Source organism: Lissotriton vulgaris, chromosome 1_1 (assembly GCF_964263255.1).
Source record: "Lissotriton vulgaris chromosome 1_1, aLisVul1.2, whole genome shotgun sequence".
NCBI lineage: Eukaryota > Metazoa > Chordata > Amphibia > Caudata > Salamandridae > Lissotriton > Lissotriton vulgaris.
In genome coordinates, this window is record NC_141685.1 from 1,182,719,656 (window position 1) to 1,182,738,816 (window position 19,161).

At 53.6% G+C, this 19,161-nt stretch overlaps 1 protein-coding gene across 2 annotated transcripts in view; it reads left to right on the forward strand.

Annotated features, from left to right (window-relative positions):
• Positions 1–19,161, forward strand: part of ATF6 (activating transcription factor 6) — a 1,839,477-nt gene that overhangs the window by 1,682,828 nt on the left and 137,488 nt on the right. For both annotated transcript variants that reach the window (XR_015309808.1, XM_086964422.1), the window contains exon 14: positions 2,291–2,402. Coding sequence is in view for 1 of the 2 variants with exons in the window: in XM_086964422.1 (XP_086820548.1) it covers positions 2,291–2,402 (112 nt within the window). In the remaining variant the exon portion in view is untranslated. The remainder of the gene's footprint in view (positions 1–2,290; positions 2,403–19,161) is intronic.

A 19,161-nucleotide genomic window follows, 5' to 3' on the forward strand; every position in this document is an offset into this window, starting at 1 on the left:
ACCTGTCATGCTTCCTAGGCCTGGCATTAGAAGTTAGGAAGCAAGATAATCCCTCCCTCAGAGGTTTCCAGCTACTTCTGCACCCAGTGAAGATGGGCAGTGCCAAACAAAATTACTAGCTTCCGCCTCCTTACTAACAGCATAGCTTTGCCCAATGGTTACTTACCAGTATGTGATCTTACCACCTTCTATTCATCACCTTGTCTAAGAGTCTAGCAGTGGGATTGCCACAGCCTGACCAGCAAATGAAGACAAGGACAGGGAACAACTGCCTTAGTTGTTCAGTTAACAGTGAGCATAATAAATCTTTTGAGGCCGAATGAGGGTGTACCACTATAGCCACAAAGAGAAATACTCACAGGAAATCTGCTCTCAGTAACTGCTGGACATGGTTCAAGGCTGTGCCCTAATAGGTAAAGGGATTAGAGCTTTACCCTGCATTCAGTACTTGTTTTGAATGGCAGAAGTCTGTGTCTGAGATGTACTGGGACGAGGATGACTGAGTTGAGGGTGTAATTTGTAGGCATTGCCCCGCACTGGTGGTCAAGATGAAAAGTTTAATGTTGCTCCCCACTACTTGTCAACCACCTACCCCCTGAGCAGTGGTGTCCCCCAAGGCTCAGCCCTGAGCCCTACGGTGTTCAACGTATACATCCACCCTCTAGCCCTCCTGGCTAAAGTGCGGAATATTAATATGATATCATACGCTGACGACACGCAATTGATATTCACTTTCTCCAACAATCTAGCTCTAGACCAACTGAAATTCCGTGAAGATGTTTTGGCCATCTCAGACTGGATGGCGGATAATCATCTATAACTTAACTCCTCAAAAATCGAGGTGCTCCTGGTAGGCTGCGATACCCATAAATGGGACTATCAGTGGTGGCCTGCGGCACTGGCCACTCTGCCCCAACCACAAAGTGTAGTCAAGAACGTGGGGGTCCTGATGTACAAATCCCTCTCTTTTGAGCTTCACGCCAAAAGGTGGCAGGTACATGCTTTGGCCATCTATGCGCTCTGAAACCCATTCAGTTTTTTTTATGCTTCCACTCTATTAGTAATCATTCAATCAGTGGTTCTGTCACGTCTCGCCTATTGCAATGGACTGCTACTTGGCGTAAAAATATAACTGTCACTAAGAGACTTCAAAGGGTACAGAATGTGGCTGCCTGCATTCTCTTCGCCCTCCCTAAGCACTGTCATGCCTCCCATCTCTTGCGCCTTCTCCACTGGCTGCAGATCGAACAGAGTATTCAGTTTAAAACTCTCTGCACCACCCATAAGATCCCACACGGCCAGGGTCCCCAGATATTGCTGGGGCTCTTTACATTATATGTTCCAGCGCGAGCACTACGCTCCTCAGACCTACATATGGCCTGCACTCCGTGGGTGCGTAGGAGCCGAGCTGGCTGGCGCTCTTTTAGGGCTTTGACCCCTGCCCTATGGAACTCCATTCCACTTGCTGCACGCAGCACACAATATTATTGGGCATTTAGAAAACAGACCAAAACCAGGCTGTTTTCATCCATCTATCTCCACGGTGTGTGCGCATGGTGCGCACATGTTTCTTGGGCATTTAGAAACAGATTATACCTGGCTGTCTTTTCATCTGTGTAGCTTCACCTTCTCTGGCCAACCGTCCGCCAGTGCTGGGATGCTCCGGTGCTTGGGCAGCCATGCGCTATACAAATATATCTAACATAGTGGCCCTGTATTCAGAAGTGACCAGCAGGCACTGTGTCAGGGAGCTCCTTCCTTGGCATGGCTAAAAGCGTAGTCTCGCTGGGTACTCTCTTTGTCTACTGCATTTCCAGACAATACTGAGGTAGCGGAAATGCCTACCGGGCTAGACTAAAGGCTCTGCCAAGTGAGCAGTATCCATTGATTGTAGCCAAATTCTTTGCCCTGTGGGTACTTCATATCTAGGTATAGAGTTTCATAAATTATATAATTCCAAAAAGTTTACTGAAAAAAACGTACAATAAGAAATGCTGCGGTTAGGCATAAAGAGCAGTAACTTTCTTCACTCATGACTTCCCCATTGCAGAGACTATACACCACCGAAAAAACACTTCAAGGTCTGAATTGTGAGCAAAAGCAGACCATTCAGATTCTTCTTTCCCAAGTCTGTATTTTTCAGAACATAGCAGAATGTAAAATATCATTGCCTATCTTGAATAGATTGTACTATTTATGCAATAGTGCCACAGTGACAAAATGTGCTGCAGTCTGCTATGCTATCAAAATGCTACAACTATTTAAGTGAATTGTTTTGCTTCATTGACAGAAACCCAGGGAGTGAGTTGGAAATTTATTATGTATCACCAAGAAGCTATCAAGATTTCCTAGAAGCTCTGCGCCGGAGAGGGGATACGTTTTATGTGGTGTCGTTTCGGAGGGTGAGTTTAAAATGTTATCATTAGTTTCAAGATCGTGGTAATTTGGAGACATAAGTCTGAAATAAGGAATCAATTAGCCTCCTCTAGTTAAGATGGTGCTTCATGCTACTGCAGAAAAACACAGGCGTTACAAGATGTTGGGTTCCTCACACTCCCAGCTTCTCTCACACAGCCATCAATATATATATATATCCATCCATCCATCAGTGATGTCATTTGAGATGTCATCAGTGATGTCATGAGTGATGTGACTGACCATGTCATGAGTGATGTAATATGTGACGTCATCAGCAGTGGATTGCGGGGGAGCGAGTTATAGTTAGCTGAACTAACTATAACGGGGGAATTTCAATGGTTTTGTATGAGTGAAATGTCCAGCTAACCTATATATATATATATATATATATATATATATATATATATATATATATATATATATATATATATATATATATATATATCTCCTACTGGCGGTCGCCAGTAGGTAGTTATAGTTAAGACCTATTATCCATAGGAAAATCCTAACATTCTTTTCCTGATAACTTTGACGCCGGTTGACGAATCTTCTCGAATTGTTCAAAACTTATGGCCTGCTCCGGTCAGCTGCTATGTCGAAAATTTCGGGGTGATTCGGCAAGTGGGGGCCGAGAAAAAAGGGGGGTCCTAATACGTGTTTTCTCTATGTTAATTCCCATAGGAAACTTTAGACACGGCTACAGCCCGAACTGCTGAACAGAATTACACCAAATTTGGCAAAAAGTTAGCCCTTGTTTCAGAAAGAACACTTTTTGTTAAATGGTGTAAATCCGTTAGGTTGTTCCTTAGAAATTCAAGAAAAAGAGGTGAAAAAATGCATTTACCATAGGAAACTTTAGACACGGTTACAGCTCAAACTGCTGAACGGAATTACACCAAATTTGGCATAAAGGTAGTCCTTGCCTTAGAAAGAACTCTTTTTTTCAAATGGTGTAAATCCGTTCAGTAGTTGCTGAGAAAATAAAAAAATATATATCGATATATAGAGGCACGGTGGATCTGGTCACCCTTCTAATCACGAGCTTCACTCTAATTGGCTGTCAACACTTCAAACCAGGAAGTGTTGACAGCCATCTTGTGTCTCGGTAGACCGAGGCACAAGAAATGAGAAAAACAAAGGCGCCAAACAAGAAAAGGGGCAGGGTAGAAACACCCTGATCCCCTAGGCCTGCTCAGGGTGTCCCGTGAGGACCCCCAGTGCCAAAAAAAGGATTGTTAAAAAAAAATCGTCCGAATTCGCACTGGGTGCGCGAATCTGGCCGCAAAAAAAAAAAAAAAATGTGCAGGCTTTCGTGCCTCATTTGATTGAAGTCCCTGGGTGGACCAGGTCCCAGGGGCAGCAAAAAATATGTGCGGGGCCCCAATCCCCCCCAGGGACCGCCACCCCCGGGGCTTTGCATAAATCCAGTATGCGCCAGGGAGCTGTGTTGCAGAGAGGTGTTCAGAAGCCACGCCCCTTTTTACACCTCTCTACAACACAGCTCTGTGGTGCTTACTGGAGGTACCTGGTGAGCTAGTTGGATCCCAGGGACCCCCAGGATTCAAGGGGACTTTATCCCTCAACCCAAAAGGTGCCACGGGGTGCGTTTGACCAGTGGTGAAGGGAAGGGGCGGGCCTGAGGTGACATGTGTGCAAACACACCCTGTGGCGCATTTTAAGTTGGGGAAATAATATCTCTTCAATTCTGACAGTCCGTGGGGGCCAACTAGCCCACCACTAACCTCCAGTAAGCGCCACTGCGCTGCGTTGCAGAAAGGTGGCCCAGGCCATGCGCCTTTTTACACCACTCTGCAACGCAGCTCTGTGGTGCTTACTGGAGGTAAGTGGTAGGCTAGTTGGCCCCCAGGAACCCTCAGGACTCAAGGGGATGTAATCCCCCAATTTACACCGCACCAGGGGGTGAGTTTGCGCAGTGGTGCAGGGAGGGGGTGTGGCCTGATGTCACAATTGTGGAAACGCGCCCTGTGGCACGTTTTAAGTTGGGGAATTAAGTCCCCTTGAATCCTGAGGGTCCCTGGGGGCCAACTAACCGACCAGGTATGTCCAGTAAGTGCCACAGAGTTGCATTGCAGAGAGGTGTAAAATGGGGCAAGGCCTCGGGCCACCTCTCTGCAACTCAGCTCTTTGTGCTTACTGGAGGTACATGGTGGGCTAGTTGGACCCAGGGATTCTTAGGATTCAAGGGGACTTTATCCCCCAACTTAAAACGTGACACAGGGCACCTTTGCGCAGTGGTGAAGGGAGAGCCAGAGTTGACTGATGCAAACACGCTCTGTGGCACGTTTTAAGTATTGGTCAAAATCCGCCGATGAGGGGGAAGAGCCCGCGGAGTATAGGGTGGAATAAAACTTAGTGAACCGGGTCATGATTTCCTCCGAGGACCTGGTGCGATCCGGGCCACCATCGCTGAGGTCAGTAATATACGAAGCCACGCACGGGGGTCGCAAAAGATTGGCGAGAGTGCGCCCCGGATGATCCCCCTCCCCGAAGTGGCGGGCACGGCCCTCTCTGCCCTGAAAGGACAGCTCATGACCCGCCTCATCCGAGAATTCGGTGTGTTTCTGTCGCAGGTGCGCAAGCGTTTCGGGGCTGGGATAAGGCAGCAAAGCTGCGTCCAAGTCACGGATCTCGCCCTCCAGACGAGCAAGCGCAGAGCGGATGGACCTAAGAACGCCCGATTGCTTGGAAATGCAATACCCTCGAATGAAGACTTTGAAGCTCTCCCAGAGGGTAGAGTCCGAGTCGACCGACCCCACGTTAAGCTCAAAAAAGGTAGTGATGGAAGACTGGACTTCGTCACAAAATACCATGAGGGCAGTTGGAGAAAGGCGCCAGGAGAACGGCTGTCACCGAGAACCAGGTGACCTGAGGAGGAGCTGGACCGGCGCGTGATCGGATAAGGTGCGGGCCATATGAGTGGCTTCCACCGTCCAGGACAGTACGTCTGGCGAGGCGACCCAGAGGTCTATCCTCAACCAGCAGCCTCGCGCCCCCGTGATGCAAGTACCCTCCATGGCGTCCGGGCGCAAATGACGCCAGACATCCGAGAGCGCATTATCGGAGAGGATAGAAGACAAAGCAGTAGCGGCCCGCGGACTAGCCCGAGAGGCGCCCGACCTGTCCAACGTTGCTGAGAGGGCGACATTGAAGTACCCACCCCAAATAACAGCAGCTGGACTGCAAGAGATCAAGTGCCAGATGTGGTGGAAAAATTCAGGGTTGTCAGAGTTCGGGCCATACACCGGCAATGGTGACCGGCTGCGCTAGCAGGAGGCCGTGGAGGATCACATCTACCCCCAGGGTCAGTGCAGGCCTTAGAGTTCTGCCAAGGAAGGTCGTGGCATATCAGGATGGAGACCCCTCTGGCATAGGAGGAGTACGTTGAGGAGTGGGTTTTTCCCCAGTAGCGCGCCTGTAGCCTTGACACCGAGCTGGGAAGCAAATGAGTTTCCTGCAGTAGACAAACATCCACGCAGTGGCGCTGTAAGTGAGCATGGGTCAGGCGGGCCTTACGATAGTCATTCAGGCCTCGGACATTCCACGTCCATTATTTCAGATTAGCCATGAGGGGGCAGGGAAAGGGAAGTGTCGCTAGGGGAGCTTAGCAGAGAGACTAGCCAGGCTGCACAGCCGGGGAGCGCGGGATAGACTGGCGATCCACTGAAGGGAGCAGGACAGCTTGCAACGCTATAGAAAACAAGCCACTCTGGGGAAGGTAGGGACTCACACCGATGAAGGAGAGGGCCTGTGCCAGGGGCAAGAGCGCCGGTGTGATGTCGCAGGCAGGCGGAAGGGGTCAAACCATCTCCGTGGCGACCGTGCGCCGGACCACATCAGGAAGTCACCCAAGCCTGACAGGAATGAGCAGAATTGCAAGCACGGCATGGCACATGTCAAGGAGCATACATAGCAAATCAAAGGCAGCATAGAGACATTTAAGCAGTTCGACCATCCCTCCAAGAAACAACATCACCCCCGCCCCCCGCAGCTAACCTTAAACTGGATGTAACAGGAGCATTGGCACATCTGGTAACACAGAGCATCATTAAAAAAACTGCGCGACAAAGCCTTTTTGCTTCCAAGAACACTAAACAACCAACCCACCCTCCACCAGGCAGAGATAACCCCACATATGGTGTGTCAAGAACGATCAAGCATGCAGGAGCACAGAGCATCAATAAAAGAATAACACAAGCAAGCCATAAAGGAGGCAAAAGAACGAAACCACGCACCCACCCTCCACAAGTCGCTGACCTAGGTCCGCACAGAAGCGGAAACATCACCAAAGTCACCCCCCCACCACCCACTCCAACCCCCCCAATCAGGTTGAGAAACCCCCCATCCCACCCCAGGGACCCCAAACTTGGACAGGGTAGCAAAACTAACGGGTAGGGAATCATCCCTGGTAGGGCATGGCAGGGCTCGGCGTACACCCCCGCGGTAAGGCAGGGTGGCCAAGCTAGAGAGGGACAGCAGCCTATTAACAGACAAAGAGCTAACAGTAAGTCCACACTGCCCAGGCGCTACATACGTACACAATGGTAAAAAAAAAACCTACCTGTGGGAGAGAAGGTCCAGAGAAGAAAAAGGGTTGCACGCAGCAGCGACGCATTATCCAGGAGAACATCGCACACAATGCAAGATAAGGGAGGGGACCCAGGAGCAATAAAAATTAAATTAAGATGGAGGAAATGCGGGGCCAAACCCGGGTCAGCAGGGGAGAAGCAGATAGCAATAACAAGCAAAGAGCACATAACGGAGCCAGCAAAACCCATTAGTCATTGTCACTCAGCTGGTTGGCGGCCTCACGTGTAGATCCGGCAGGTGAGTGTCTGGATTCCTTGTCAAGGCGCTTGGCAAAGGCGAGTGCTTCCCTCGGGTCTGGGAAAGTCAACGTTTTTGTGCCCTGACGAACCCTCAGTTTGGCCGGATAAGCCAAGGAGTAGTCCACCTCGTGTCTGTGGAGAATCTTCTTAGCAGGTAGGAACTCTCTTCTGGCAGCCTGCACTGACGGGGTGTAGTCAGGGTAGAAATAAAGAGTGTTGCCCTGATGAGTGATGGTGCCCTTGTCCCTGGCCGCCCGGAGGATGGCATCACGGTCACGGAAGTTTAGTATTTTAGCCACGATTGGCCGCGGGGGCATGCCAGGACGAGGTCGCGGCCCCAGCGAGAGGTGTGCCCGTTCCACTACGAAGAAGGAAGAAAGGACATCGCCGAACAGTTCCCCGAGGAGGTCCTCCATGTAGTCCTCCATCTTCGAGATAGTTGTGGATTCCGGAAAACCCGTCAGGCGGAGGTTGCTCCGACAGGAGCGCGTCTCAAGGTCCTAGTTTTTCTCTCGAATGACAGCCAGGATTTTGTCCATCTGGAGCAGCTTATGTCTGTCCTGGGTGGCACCGTCCTCAGCGTCCGAGACCTTGGATTCGACGTGAAGAAGTCGATTGTCGTGTGAGTCCACCCTGGCTTTGACCGTGTCGAGACGAGCCGAGAGCTGCTCCAGTTGGGAAGCAATGCCGGTGACCGCTCACTTTACCTCCAGCATGATCGCCTTGAGATCGTCGTCTCGGCCCGGGGGGACCTCCGAGGTGCCGCCAGAGTCCGCCGACTCGGGCCCGCGCCTTCCTGGCAGGAGGACCTGCGCAGGTCAAAGGCAATTTTTTGCTGCTTGGGATCCGACTTTCCCATGACGCGGCAAAGCACTGCAGAGCCGGTGAACAGCAGGAGAGGCGTCGGGGCCTAAGCCGTGCCACAAGGAGCGGAGTGCTCAGGATCGCAGCCAGGGGGCCCAGGGGGGAGTCGAGGCTATCAGGCGCCAGCAACCACAGCACCACGAGTCCACGCTGTTGAAAGGGAGCAAAACGGACCAGGAATCGTCGATCCCACCAGGCCAGCCAACCCAAGGGCTCCAGGGAAGCAAAGGGGGCAAGGGGTGGAAGCACAGAAGAATGCCAAGTTGGGGCCAGGAAGGGGCCTCTGGTCAGCGTCCTCTCCAATTAGCACCGGCACACCACCCGGGACAATGGCTACCAGACCAGGCAGGGCACAGCAGGACTCAGGCACCAGGGACTATCACCAGAGCTGGCCGCAGATCCTCAACACTGGGGCCGGTATTGCACCCCACAGCACACAGGGCCCACCGGACCTCCAGACTGAGAGCAGATGTGAAGGAGGAGGCCCACAGGCAGAAGGGAAACCTGGAACAGCTGGTTGCCAGAAGGCTGGGGTCCACTCGTGGGAATTAGGTGCTGCCTCAATGGGCCCTGTCGTGAGAGCAGTCAGAGGGGTGAAGTGTCAGCCGGGGCCCCCCAGCGCCACACCTCGCCGCGGAGTAGATGCCCCCCGGAGGGTGGGATGGTGGGTCGGGGGCCTCAACCAGGGAGCCCGGTAGCCGCCGGGACCGCCGGGCTGCCAGAGCCGGGAACGCGTCGGAGGCCCCAACCATGCTCAGGCCGCGATGGCAGGATCCTCAGCCCGGCCCGACCACAGCCCGCAGAGTCCAGAGGCCCGAGCCCCACGGATGAAGGTGCCAGCCCGGCGGGACCCAGAACAACCGCCGCACCGCCCCCTACGCCCAGCCAGTCCCGCTTCCAGGCCGGGACCAGGCCGCCAGGCAAGGCCGCAGCCGGCACTAGGCCCCAGCCAGGCCGCGGCGCCCCAGGAGCAGAACGGGCAGCAGCAGCCCACAGCCCGGCCCCAGCCGACCCCCCTGGGGAGCGCCACTCACCGGCGGATGTTAGATGTCCGCAGAGGCCCCCCTAGCGCCGGCCCCCGGCTCGACACCGCAAGCGGGACGGGGAGACACACGAGGCCCAAAGGCTGCCCCGGACCAGCAGCCCCGTCCTCAGTTCCAGCACCTCCAGGATCAGCAAGAATGGCGGCAGCCGGTTCCAGACGCCCACGCCAACAGGTAGGCAGTGTGGAAAAGCAGCGGAGATCGCTCAGGCAGCAGGATTTTTGTCGGATGGAAAGCTTTGCCGGCAGAGCCCACTCAAGGTGCGGCCATCCTGCAGCCGGCCAAGCCACGCCCCAGGTTAGTATTAGATTCCTTACCTTAGAATATCCCTATTCGTCAGACTGGATCCGAAAACATTTGCGTAGCAGTACCCTTGCGCGTCGGTAGGCGTCGTCTGCGGCTCCGCGTCCGTCGTCGGCGTCGTTGGCGCCGGGATGACGTCGCCGGAGTACTTAGACGCCGCCCTTGCGCGCTGACGTCAGTTCTTCTTTTTTCCGCGCCAGCAAGAGCAGATCCGGAAAAAGTTGTACCCTTAGTCAAATTTTGACTAACTTTTTCGATCCTTTTTGATCATCTTTTGAAGTCGCTCGACTCCAACGGTGCCGGTAGGGATGCCCAGGTTCAAACCCTGCGTCGACTGCAACCGACTGATGTCGGTTACCGACCCCCATCGCCGGTGCCTTCACTGTCTGGGCCCCGACCATGAAGACAAGTCCTGCTCCGACTGCCGTGCCCTGACGTCCAAAGCGAGACAGGAGCTGTCCTGCAAGCGACTCAAGCTCCGGCAGTCGGCCCCAAGCCGCTCGAGGTCCCGGTCCGTAAGGAGGTCATGGGTACCCATCGCGGGGTCGGAGTCATCATAGCTCCGGGAGTCGTCACCAGTCTGAGGCTCGAAGTCCTCAGATTAGAGGCACAAGAAGTCGAAGAGGCGTCATCGCTCTTCTGACTTCCCCAGACGCTCGCGCGACGCGGCCGGGTGTTCGGGCGACACCGCCCCCGCGGCTCCGCCAGAGCCGCAGGCATCGCAGCCTGCTCCATACCCGCCGGTCCCTGGGCAGAACGCGACGCCGGAGGAAATCAACACCTTCCTCATGGCCACGAGGTCGCTCGCTCCTCCGTTGGGTTCCGCGGCGCCTTCGGGCCAAGCGGCCTGACTGGGTCCCCAAGCGGGCCGGGTGCTTCGGTCCCGACGCCGCAGGGCCCCGCTGGATCCGGTTCCGGATCCGGGTCATCACCGGTTCACCTTACGACCTCGCCGGTGCCGGCCCCCAGGGTGTCACCTCAGGCGCCGTCCCAGGACGACGTCATCCTTGGTCCTACCCTCGATTCGTGTCCGGCGTCGAGAGCGGCGAGATTTCTATTTCTATGACCCGGCACCATCTTTGACCCTGAGTATCAGGAGATGGGTGGCGAGGGGGATTGGGAGGGGTCCGAGGACCCTCTGACACGTGAGTGCCAGTCTTCTCAGAACTGGACAGGTGAGCTTGGGGAGGCTAGTGGTCTTGACACTTCGCCCGACACTGGTTTTGTCTCCCCCTCCTACCGTGGCTACTGAGGAGGGGGCTGCCTATAGTATGGTGCTGACGCGGGCTGCCAAGGCCTTGGGCCTTGAGCTCCCCGTCGCGGCCGTGAGGACTAACCTCCTCACTGAGGTCCTTACATCGCAGGCAAGCTCAGCCAAGCCTCTGCTGCCGTTTAACAAGGCCTTGTCAGATGTTCTTCTGGGCACTTGGTCCAAGCCCGCTACAGGTCCGCCTGTAGATAGGAACGTGGCCAGGCGCCACCGCCCGGCTCCGGGCGACCCTTGCTTCCTGTCGACCCACCCCACCTCAGAGAGTCTGGTCATCCAGGCATCTAACTCCCAGACCGCATTCCCGACGGCTTCCCCTGATTGGGAATCCAAGAGGTACGAGCAATACGGAAAAAAGGTATTCTCCTCCCTGAGTTTGGGGTGCGGTCAGTCAACACCGCGTGCCTCTTGGGTCGTTACACCAACTCTGTGGGACGCGGACGTGCTGCCGCAATGTCCGGAGGAGGTCCGGACTAAACTCACCCAAGCCCTTGCGGAGGGTCGAGATGCGGCACGCTATTCCATCCGGTGTGGGCTGGATACCACGGACTCACTGGGCAGAGCGATGGCAACGACGGTGGCGATTCATCGCCACGCCTGGTTGAGGTCCGCCAACTTTTCGGCTGATGTCCAAAACACCCTTATGGACATGCCGTTTGAGGGCCGTCGCCTCTTTGGCGACAAGGCAGACCATGCGCTTGAGCGCTTTAAGGACTCTAGGGCTACGGCCAAGTCCGGCCCCGCGTCAGCAAACGGCTGCCTTTCGCTCCTTTCGTGGCCAAGGAAAGGGCGCCCCCACACGTTCTGCCAGCCACGGGCCGCAGACTACCATCCAGTGCGGTGGCGGACGTAGAAACCGCCGTGGCGGAGGTCGGGGACAACGGCAAGGCCAGTCCACACCTGCCCCTGCAGGATCCGCCTCAAAACCCTCCTAGTCCGAGCTTTGAGGCCCATATGACGCCAGTGGGGGGCAGGGTTCGCCATCACCACCTCCACTGGCGCACTGTCACATCGGACAGGTGTGTGTTGCAAATCGTCCGAAGGGGCTGCTCCCTCCCCTTCGAGGTGTCCCCTCCAGCCATGCCACTGCAGTACCACCGCGTGTCTGGAGATCACTTGAAACTTCTACAAGAGGAAGTTATGGCCCTCTTGGCCAAGGGGGCCATCGAGCGCGTTCCATGGCCAGAAGTGGGGTGTGGTTGTTACTCCCACTACTTTCTGGTACCCAAGAAGGGTACGCCCTATCTTGGACCTGAGGAACGTCAACGGCTTCCTCCAGAAGGAGAAGTTCAATATGCTGACTTTGGCTCAGGTCTTAGCTGCCCTGGACCCGGGAGACTGGATGGTAGCGTTGGACTTGCAGGATGCTTATTTTCACATCCCCGTCCTGCCGGCCCACCGGCGTTACCTGCGGTTCACGGTAGGCCACGAGCACTTTCAGTTTACCGTGCTCCCCTTCGGCCTTACCAGCGCCCCACGGGTGTTCACGAAAGTGATGGCGGTGTTCGCAGCTCATCTGCGCAGGTTGGGGGTTTCAGTCTTCCCTTACCTTGGTTGTTGAAGGCGGGCTCGCCCCAGACAGTCGTCAGCCACCTCCAGACTATGGCCGACCTCCTGCACCTGCTGGGGTTCTCCATCAATGTGCCGAAGTCACACCTGTGTCCCTCTCAGAAGCTCCTCTTCATCGGAGCGGTTCTAGACTCAGCGCAGTTTCGGGTTTATCCTCCCCGAACAGCGGGATCGGGATATTCAGGCTCTGATTCCGATCTTTCAGCCGTTATCCCTAGTTTCGGTCAGGTTGACGCTGTGGCTTCTGGGGCTGATGGCCTCCTGCATCCTTCTGGTGCATCACGCCAGGTGGCGGATGCGGGCTCTGCAGTGGGACCTGAAGTTTCAGTGGGCTCAGCATCAGGGCAACTTGTCCGACCATGTCTTGATCTCGGAGGGCACTGCAAGACAGTTGCAGTGGTGGCTCACGGACCGCGATTGGGTCAGCGTCAGATCCCTCTTCCTACCCCAACCGGAGCACGTAGTTGTGACGGACGCATCCCTCCAGGGCTGGGGGGCCACATGGGAGAGGCAGAGTTCAGAGGCCTCTGGTCTCCGGCTGAGTCCCGGCTCCACATCAACCTTCTGGAGCTGCGGGTGATCCAGCTTGCACTGAAGGCATTCCTCCCCTCTGTCCGGGGGAGTGTAGTGCAGGTGTTCAGGGACAACACCACCGCCATGTGTACCAAACAGGGCGGGGTGGGGTCGTGGACCCTATGCCAGGAGGCTCTGCGCCTCTGGCAGTGGCTGGAACATCAAGGCGTGACCCTGGTGGTTCAACACCTGGCAGGTTCCCTGAACGCCAGGGCGGACGAACTCAGCCGTGGGTGCATGATGGATCACGAATGGCGTCTGAACTCGGACGTGGCGCAAGGCCTCTTTCAGCAGTGGGGAGAGCCTCGGTTAGATCTATTCGCCACAGAAGAGAACGCGCAATGTCAACAGTTCTGCGCGTGGGATTTCCAAGGCGGCACTCGCTCGGAGACGCTTTTCGTCGCAAGTGGAGCTGCGGGCTGTTGTACGCCTTTCCGCCTATACCACTTCTGCCCAGAGTGCTGAAGAAGATCAGACGCGACCGGGCCCAAGTTATCCTTGTGGCTCCGGACTGGGCACGAAGATACTGGTATCCCGAGCTATTCAGCATGTCTGTCGATCCCCCGATTCGTCTGCCTCTTCAGGAGGACCTTCTGTCGCAGCAGCAGGGGAAGGTCCTCCACCCGAACCTGTCCAGTCTCCTCCTTGCTTGGAGATTGAGCGGCGACTGTTGAGGCCATTTGACTTGCCTCCTGAAGTTTGTAATGTAATTCTGGCAGCCAGGCGTCCCTCCACAAAGTCGGTATACGCCTGCAGGTAGAACAGATTTGTGGCATGGTGCACAGCAAAGTCTGTGGATCCACTCTCTGCCCCCCTTTCTGAGGTTCTCCTCTTCGTTCTTTCTCTTGCCTAGCAGGGCTCTACTCTGGGCACTATCAAGGGCTACCTTTCTGCCCTTTCCGCCTTCTTAAGGCTACCTGATCAGCCTTCTTTGTTCAAGTCCCCGATTGTAAATAGGTTCTTTAAGGGCATCACTCATATGTTCCCCCCTGTTCCTTTCGTGATGCCCCAGTGGGACTTGAACCTGGTTCTGACTTACCTGATGTGCGCTCCTTTTGAGCCACTTCATAACTGTCCTCTCCGTCTTCTTACGCTTAAGACTGCTGTCCTGGTTGCCATCTCCTCTGCCAGGAGAGTGAGTGAGCTCAAGGCTCTTTCCTCCAAGCCTCCTTCCTTTCTGTCCATCCAGACAAGGTTGTGTTGCGGACAAGACCCTCTTTCCTGCCCAAGGTAGTCACAGCCTTCCACATCGGGCAGTCCATCACCTTGCCCACCTTCTTTCCGCCTCTGCATCCCTCTAAAGAGGAAGAGCGGCTCCACCGTCTGGTCCAAAACGTGCGATCTCATACTATCTGGACCTCACACGCCAGTTCCGGGTGGATGACCAACTCTTTGTTGGTTAAGTGGGCGCTAAGAAGGGACGGGCGGTGCACAAACGGACCATCTCTCGGTGGGTCGTGTTGTGTATCAAGGCATGCTACTCTTAGGCTAAGAACCGATATCTAGGGTTAAGGTCATCCCCTTTTAGGGCCCTAGTTTCATGGCACCAGTGTTGGTTTTTTATCATGGCTCTGCGTTTCTGGTGCGGAAAAGCTGTGTATAACGCTCCCCACGCTCCCTGGCCTGGGTATCGTAGTGCTTTGCCTGCATTGCTTTGAAGGAATTGGTGCCTGCTATTGCTCACTGCTGCCAAGTATTGATCTGTACTTTGCTCGCATTTTTATTTGTGCCAGTTTATGCATTGCTCGCATTTTCATCTGTGCCTGATTAGTATTGTGACGCTCACATTGCCTAATTTAAATAGATAGTTGCTGCCTGATTGTGCCGGTGCCACTGCCCATAGCGATATTCAACTTTGTGCCCCAATCTGTTTCGGTTTTACTTTTGCTGCCATTTTGTTGTTGTTGTGCCTCGTAGCCCGTCTCTCCACCCCGCTCCCGCCTCCCAGCTGCTCCTCCCTCCCACTGATAGCTAAAGCCTATCCCTTCGAAAGAAGCGCTGTGACCGTCCTGACTCTCGCAGAAGCGGTCGCTCACCACGCTCTCTGGCCTGGGTATCGTAGTGCTTTGCCTGCATTGCTTTGAAGGAATTGGTGCCTGCTATTGCTCACTGCTGCCAAGTATTGATCTGTACTTTGCTCGCAGTTTTATTTGTGCCAGTTTATGCATTGCTCGCATTTTCATCTGTGCCTGATTAGTATTGTGAAGCTCGCATTGCCTAATTTAAATAGATAGTTGCTGCCTGATTGTGCCCGTCTCCCCACCCCGCTCCCGCCTCCCAGCTGCTCCTCCCTCGCTCCGCCCCCTCCACTATCTACTTATGTCAAAGCAACATACGCGCAGCGTTGCGCGCCGCAGGCCTGCCAAAGGTAAGCCCGTCTACGCCCGTCCGCCCCTGGACCGCGCCCAGCGCCAGACCCCCTGGCCCCCGCAAAATCCACTCCACCCGCATAACGTACGTCGACGCAACCCTCTCAGCACTTAACCCCGGCCGACTCCCAAACTGCTACCAAGCCGCCCCAGGACACACCCATGGACCCTTCACCTGCCACTCCTGCAAGTTCAACTGCATCAGGACCCACACCAAATCCACAGACTCCAAACAGAGCTCCGACACTAACCACCTGAAGTGCATCCTGCTCAACACCCGCTCGGTCCACAGACAGGCTATTGAACTTTGGAACCTACTCGACACCACATCGCCGGACGTCGCCTTTCTTACAGAAACCTGGATGAACGCCTCATCAACGCCCGACATCGCCATAGCCATCCCGGACGGCTACAAGATCATCCGAAAGGACCGCATCAACCAAACAGGAGGAGGCATCGCCATCATCCATAAGAACACCATCCGCATCACGACCAGTTCCGGTGACAACCTCACAACCGCCGAACACCTTCACTTCCAGATTCACACCGACCCTAAGACCACACTCAGAGGCACCCTCATCTATAGACCACCCGGACCCCGCACACAATTCAGCGAAGACATCACTGACTTCATCAGCCCACACGCCCCCCCCTCCGAGGACTACATTCTACTGGGATACCTCAACTTACACCTGGAAAAGAACAACGACAGCAACACCACCACCCTTCTGGACAACCTCGCCAATCTCGGACTCAAACAACTTGTTGACACCCCCACCCACTATGCCGGGCACACGCTTGACCCAATCTTCACCTCCAGCAAGCACATCTCCTTTAATCACACCACAGCTCTCCATTGGACGGACCACAGCTGCGTTCACTTCAACTACAAAAAGACTACGACCCACAACCAATTCCCCGGAGAAACTGGAACAAAATTACCACCGACCAGCTCTTCGCATCGCTTCACCAAAACCCTCCTGCAAAATCATCGGACCCAAATCAAGCAGCCACCAACCTCACACAATGGATCACCCACAGTGCTGACGAAATAGCACCCTTGAAAAACCATCAAATCAAACATGACAGCAAAAAAGCCCCCTGGTTTAATGATGACCTTAAGAAATCCAAGAAGATCTGTCGCACCCTCGAGAAAGCCTGGCGAAGAAACCCAACCACTGACAACCTGACCACCTTCAAGAACGCCACCCGCAAACACCACCAACTGATCCGATCCACCAAGAAATCAGCATTCAAGGATCGACTCGACATTTACGCCCACAACAGCAAGGAACTATTCAACATCGTCAAAGAATTTACCAACCCCACCGCCGGCACCAACGACATCACTCCCTCCCAAGACCTTTGCGACTCTCTAGCCTCGTTCTTCCACAAGAAAATCGCTGACATACATAACAGCTGTGGAGACCAGTCCACCCCACCCACCACCGAACTAAAACCCCCCTCCAACAACCTTTGCGCCTGGAACCCAATCACCACTGAAGACACCATCCGCCTGATGAACACCATCCACTAAGGATCACCCACCGACCCATGTCCCCACCACATTTTCAACAAAGCAGACTCCATTATCGCACCCCATCTCCGAGACGTCATCAACTGCTCCCTCAACTCCGCTACCTTCCCGGAAAGCTGGAAACATGCCGAACTCAGCGCCCTCTTGAAGAAACCCACAGCAGACCCCACTGAACTTAAGAACTACCACCCCATTTCGCTCCTCCCATTCCCTGCCAAAGTCATTGAGAAAGCCGTCAACAGTCAACTCGCCGCCTTCCTCGAATACAACAAATCCCTCGACCCTTCACAGTCCGGCTTCCCAGCCAAACACAGCACCGAGACCGCACTCATCGCAGCAACAGACGACATTCGAACTTTACTGGACAACGGAGAAACAGCTGCCCTCATCCTACTTGACCTCTCCGCAGCCTTCGACACAGTCTGTCATAGCACCCTTATACAACGCCTCAGCAACGTCGGAATACAAGGAAAAGCATTGGACTGGATCATCTCGTTCCTCGCCGGAAGAACCCAGAGAGTCCGCCTCCCCCCTTTTAGATCAGAGGCCACCGAAGTCATCTGCGGCGTACCACAAGGATCTTCACTCAGTCCCACCCTCTTCAACGTATACATGATTCCCCTCGCATCCATCGCACGCCAACACAACCTCAACATTATCTTCTACGCAGACGACACCCAGCTGATCCTCTCCCTCACCAAAGACCCAAACACCTCCAAAACCAACCTACACGAAGGGATGAAAGAAGTAGCCGAGTGGATGAAGAACAGCCGTTTAAAACTGAACTCGGACAAAACGGAAGTCCTCATCTTAGGATCATCCCCCTCCGCCTGGGACGACTCATGGTGGCCACCGGCCCTGGGAACCGCACCCATACCAACGGACCACGCACGTAACCTGGGCTTCATCCTGAACTCCTCCCTCTCGATGACCAGACAAGTCAACGCCGTCTCATCATCATGCTTCAACATCCTATGTATGCTCAAAAAAATCTTCCGTTTGATTCCCATCGAAACAAGAAAGACGGTCACCCATGCACTGGTCACAAGCCGACTGGACTACGGAAACACCCTTTACGCCGGAACCACAGCCAAACTACAGAAAAAACTCCAACGCATCCAAAACGCCTCAGCCAGACTCATCCTAGACATCCCCCGCCAAGCTCACATTTCCGGTCACATGAAAGACCTCCACTGACTCCCCGTCAACAAGAGAATAATGTTCCGTCTCCTCACCCACGCACATAAAGCCCTCTACGACCTAGGACCCGAATACCTCAACACGCACCTGTCCTTTTACACCGCCAACTACGATCGTCCAATCAAGCCCTCGCTGCAATTCCACGCATCCAAAGATCCACCATGGGGGGAAGATCCTTCTCCTACTTAGCGGCCAAGACCTGGAATTCTCTCCCCACCCACCTCCGCCTTACACAGAACCACCTCTCCTTCAGAAAACAACTAAAAACTTAGATATTCGATAAGTTAAGTTCCCCCCCTCCCTCAAGCGCCTTGAGACGTGGCTTGATTCATGCATCTATGCACTAAGTAATACCCCCCACCGAACCATACAGACACTGAGACACTCATACTGATACTCAAAAAACCAACTAATAACCCATATAAGCACTCATGTAGCTACTCACCAACCCATGCAGCCACTTATACACAAAGTGAGAGACTGATACAGATATTTACATATTTAAACATTACTCGCTAACCCATGTATTCACTAAGATACACTTAATTAGCCAGTTATACAATCAATTTTACAAAACAAATCATCCATTTAGACACTTACGTGCCCATTTATTCTTCCATCGACCTTGAGATATACATATATAAAACATATTTAATTTTCAGAAAAACACACATTCACTGGATGATGTCATCAGTGATGTCATTTGAATTGTCATCAGTGATGTCATGAGTGATGTCACTTATCATGTCATGAGTGATGTAATATGTGGCGTCATTAGCAGTGCATTGCGACCGTGCGAGTTATAGTTAGCGCAACTAACTATAACGGGTGAATTTCTATGGTTTTGTACGAGTGTAATGTCCAACTAACTATAACGCCCCTTAAACCTATGCTTTTTTTCAGTGAATTTCTAAGGTTTTTTTAAATGCTAATTTCTACCTATAACGTGCCTGAAACCTAAGTTTTTTTCAGTGAATATATATATATATATATATATATATATTCATATTCACTGGAAAAACCATAGGTTTCAGGCCTTATATAGTTAGGAATTCGCATTTAAAAAACCTTTAAAATTCACTCAAAAAACTATACGTTTTAGGGGTGTTATAGTTAGCTGGACATTTCACTCATACAAAACCATTGAAATTGCTCCTATATAGTTAGTTGT